The sequence below is a fragment of the Chiloscyllium plagiosum genome, unplaced genomic scaffold, assembly GCF_004010195.1.
Source record: "Chiloscyllium plagiosum isolate BGI_BamShark_2017 unplaced genomic scaffold, ASM401019v2 scaf_12506, whole genome shotgun sequence".
Taxonomy (NCBI): Eukaryota; Metazoa; Chordata; class Chondrichthyes; order Orectolobiformes; family Hemiscylliidae; genus Chiloscyllium; species Chiloscyllium plagiosum.
In genome coordinates this window covers 46,040-50,000 of record NW_025214727.1, presented here as the reverse complement: position 1 = coordinate 50,000, position 3,961 = coordinate 46,040, and the positions used below count along the sequence as shown (strand labels likewise).

General features: G+C 42.5%; 1 protein-coding gene across 1 annotated transcript in view; it reads right to left on the bottom strand.

Annotated features, from left to right (window-relative positions):
- Positions 1-1,301: 1,301 nt before the first annotated feature.
- dda1 (DET1 and DDB1 associated 1) overlaps positions 1,302-3,961 on the bottom strand; it is a 22,878-nt gene continuing 20,218 nt past the window's right edge. The window contains exons 2-4 of the mRNA XM_043686545.1: positions 3,725-3,805; positions 2,051-2,102; positions 1,302-1,405 (exon numbers count right to left, since the gene is read on the bottom strand). Of these exons, the coding sequence (XP_043542480.1) occupies positions 1,317-1,405; positions 2,051-2,102; positions 3,725-3,805 (222 nt within the window). The 3' untranslated portion in view covers positions 1,302-1,316. The remainder of the gene's footprint in view (positions 1,406-2,050; positions 2,103-3,724; positions 3,806-3,961) is intronic.

Below are 3,961 nucleotides of genomic sequence, written 5' to 3'. Positions count from 1 at the left end.
GCACGTATACATTCTGTCTGAAAATTACAGGGTCTTGTATATTACTACAAGTGAGCCACACTGCAGGCTCAACTGGGCATGGATAGGGTAAATAGACAAAGTCTTTCCCTAGGTTTAGGGTAAGAGGGCAAAGATATAAAAGAGACCTAACAGGCAACTTTTTCACACAGAGGGTGGTACGGGTATGGAATGAGCTGCCAGAGGAAGTGATTCAGGCTGGTACAATTGCAACATTTAAGAGACATTTGGATGGGTATATGAATAAGAAGGGTTTGGATGGATATGGGCCGGGTACTATCAGGTGGGACTAGATTGGGTTGAGAAATCTGGTCGGCATGGACGGGTTGGACTGAAGGGTCTGTTTCCATGCTGTACATCTCTATGATTCTATGAACTGACCATCCTAAGCTGAATAATTGTCAGGATGACTTCATGCATTTAGCATTATTCAACAAATGTTGTCCCATTGCAGAATCACATCTATTGGTGGACATTATGCTGAAAGTTCAGGTTGGTTTGTAATGAATTGTTAAAGGCACATGCAGTTTAATATGATTCACCAGTCTCTGGGTTGTCTACATATCTTGCAAAACACTGGTACTGAAATTCATATACTACGTTATTTATGTGAGATTTAGGTTGAATGTTGTTTTGTTTAACAACATCTTGTTAGTGGCAAACTTCACTCCTGTCGCTACTGCATAGTAGGAGCATGAAACAGCAACTTCACCTGTTGCTCAAATTGTTGAGATGCCTTACCCTTCCAGGATAAACTGAGGAAGAACTTTTCAGGACTGAGAATGACCATGTTAGGGCTTTTCATGAGCTTTCATGATATGTAGCGAGAAATGATCTGATCAGAGTAGCTGTTATCCCACAGGATGACTTTGATGCATCCTATCTGAAGTCTGCACAGTGAAGAAATGGCTTGGGTCTTAGCTGTGAGGTTACCAATAAGGGTGATTTTATGATTTATGGAACTTTTGGAATCCCAATGTTGGTGTGGATTCACGCAGGAAGATAAATAATTTGTGAAATCTTCAGTTAAATTCTGGCTTTTCCCAATCAACCCCCAATATATTCCCACTCATCTACTTGTCTCAATTCACAGGAAGTTCCCCTTTCTGTGTTTTAACAGAAATCAATCAACTCCTTCTCAGAGGGAACTCCACCACACAGGGAACATCTTTCACCCAATGCCTCAGGCCCTCATATGACAACCAATAATGCAGCAAATTTCCAACCACTGTACTGGCATCCATTCATACATCAAAGCTGTCTTAGATATCCTACCCAGCACCTAAAATTCAAACCTCTTACCCAACAACTGTCAGCCAGCTTACCTTTTTGTCCCATTGTTGATGGAGGTATCGAAGCAATATATTGGTCTTTTCTGTTACAATGACTGTGTAAAATGAAAAACAAAGATTTATTGGTCATCTATAAACAGTTTAATGGAATAAGCCTGGGGTGATAACTTCCTGAAGGAGGGCTTATGCCGAAACGTCGATTCTCCTGTTCCCTGGATGCTGCCTGACCTGCTGCGCTGTTCCAGCAACACATTTTCAGCTCTGATCTCCAGCATCTGCAGACCTCACTTTCTCCTGGAGTGATAACTGTGCCAAATAAGACAAGCAGTTCGTGTGGGGTCAATGCAGGATTTACAGTATTGAATCCAGGTTCAGATCCAGCTGAGTGTGTTGGGGTGAAGATTGCTGGCTGCGAGGCTCTTACACACAAAGTGAGTTTCAACCAAAGGCCACGGACAGGGTTAGCACAGGGTCATTGCACAAACCCAAGGGTGCACCAGTAAAAATGAAGACACCATATAGTGATTGGTGTAACAGTATATAAGCTGAGGCAGAGTGAGACAAAGGCCAGGAGCTTCACTCATCAAGAGGAGGTGGTTGTAGCTCTGACCCAGGAGAGACCACACAGAACACACCATTACCAGCTAGGAGAATCGGGAACAAATCAAATCTATTCATTCAGTGCTCTACCATTGCTGGAAGATCCATTTTACTGAAAAAGCAAAACTTCAAACACTCACTCTGTTCGGATGGGTATTCGCGCGTTGGGAGGTACACAGATGGTCGTCTATTCTGCAAACCAAAAAAAATTTTGTACTTTAAAAATTCACTGATTTAAAGCTCTTAAGGTAAGTTATTTTCCCTGGCCATCAACTACGATAATCCAGTAAACATTCAGTCATTAAGGCTACATCCATTGCTGGGTGTAACACACCCACTAGTAATTCAACCTTTATCATGGACCCCTAAAAATATGAAGATATTGTTTACATACAAATTAGGAGCTGGAGACAGTCTACACAGCAGTGAGAGCCTGGTCTAACATTTAATAAAATCATGGCTGATCCAAGTTTGGCCCCAACTCCACTTTTCTGCCTGACTCAATAACCCTGGGCTTTGTCATTACTTAATGGATCCTGATTGGTACACCCACCCTCAATGGCTATGCCACAAAATTGTAATTATGCGTAGGCTATTATTGACCAGACCCTCGCCTAATGTATTGCCAACATCAGCTATCCCAACTCCTATTGACCTCTCACTTATTTCAGCTCATGATGTTGAAGTCCTCACCCACAGTTTTGTTGCTTCCAGGTTTGTCTGTTCCACTGCACTCTGAGCAAGTTTTTAGCCCTCCATAACCACCCAGATTCTGACTTACACAATATTCACTCACTCATCATTACTGTTTTCACTGACTGTTCTCCAAAGCTTTCAACTTCAAAATTCCATGCTCAAATCGCTCAATGGCCTTGCCCCTGATTATCTTTGTAATCAGCCCCCAAGTCTGGTTCTCCGCACTGCTCAAACTCTTATCCATTGCACACATTTCCAATTTCCATTGCTCCACCATTTGTGGCCATGTCCTCAGCTGTGGAATTCCCTCTCTAAGCATCTCCATCTCTCTCCTCCTCTAAAATATTTGTTGAAATTCTTCTCTTTAATCAGGTTTTTTTTCTGATCCTGGGTTTGGTGTGCACAGATGTTAGGGTGGGGCACACATTGAACCATATTCACTCAAGTTTTCCGAGTCAAGGACGGAGTATCTGTAACTACTACGAATGACTTAGGATATTTCCCAGCAACTGACAAGGGGTCATTGAACAAGCTCTGCACCTGGGTGCTAAACATACCACCTCTGTGCTGAGGTATACGGCGCAATCCAAATGGACTTGAGTAAAAAGGTAAATGCAACCAAAAGCATTGGCAGAGCACTATTAGTGGCCTGCAATACATTGCTGCAGCATCAACAGCCAGATTCCTTCTCAAAGAAACATAATCCAAAACCTAATTCAAACTTTGACCACTCCCTGACAGAAGTCAAAAGTCAGTCTCCTGCATGATGTCCCAGTTATCACTGAAAGCCTGCTGCCTGCTTCAGCAAGTTTTTTTCCCCCCAAGACTTGCTGGAACCAATTCACGGGTACTGACCTCATCAATAGCCAACTTCTGTTATCTGCTTAAACATAACCCAGGCACAGTACTGAAGCATCTGCAGAACCTTTTAATCAGGAACCAACCTGCAATTAACTTCCAGGTTTTCCATTTAACACAAACTGTTATCCATATTCCAAAATATTTCTTTAGTTCACAATTTCCAGTTCACAGATTCAAAACAGGTTTCCCTTTACGTACTTTGATGACAATAATAAAGACACGTTAGTGATGAATCTCAGACTTTGATATGCACTCACCGAAGCTTTACAAACTGAATCTGCATGAAATCGACTGAAGTTGCTTTCATTATAGACTGGCAATCCCTTCAAGAAGTCTGCCTATAATTGGATACAAATAATATGTCTACAGTTCACATCATGCTTCCCAAACGGTGGAAAAAAAGCTTCCCCCTACACCCCAGCGCCACTCCTCTCTCCAACCCCTACCCCCCACCCTCAACCCCCTCCCCCATATCCCCATCCCCTTTTCCAATA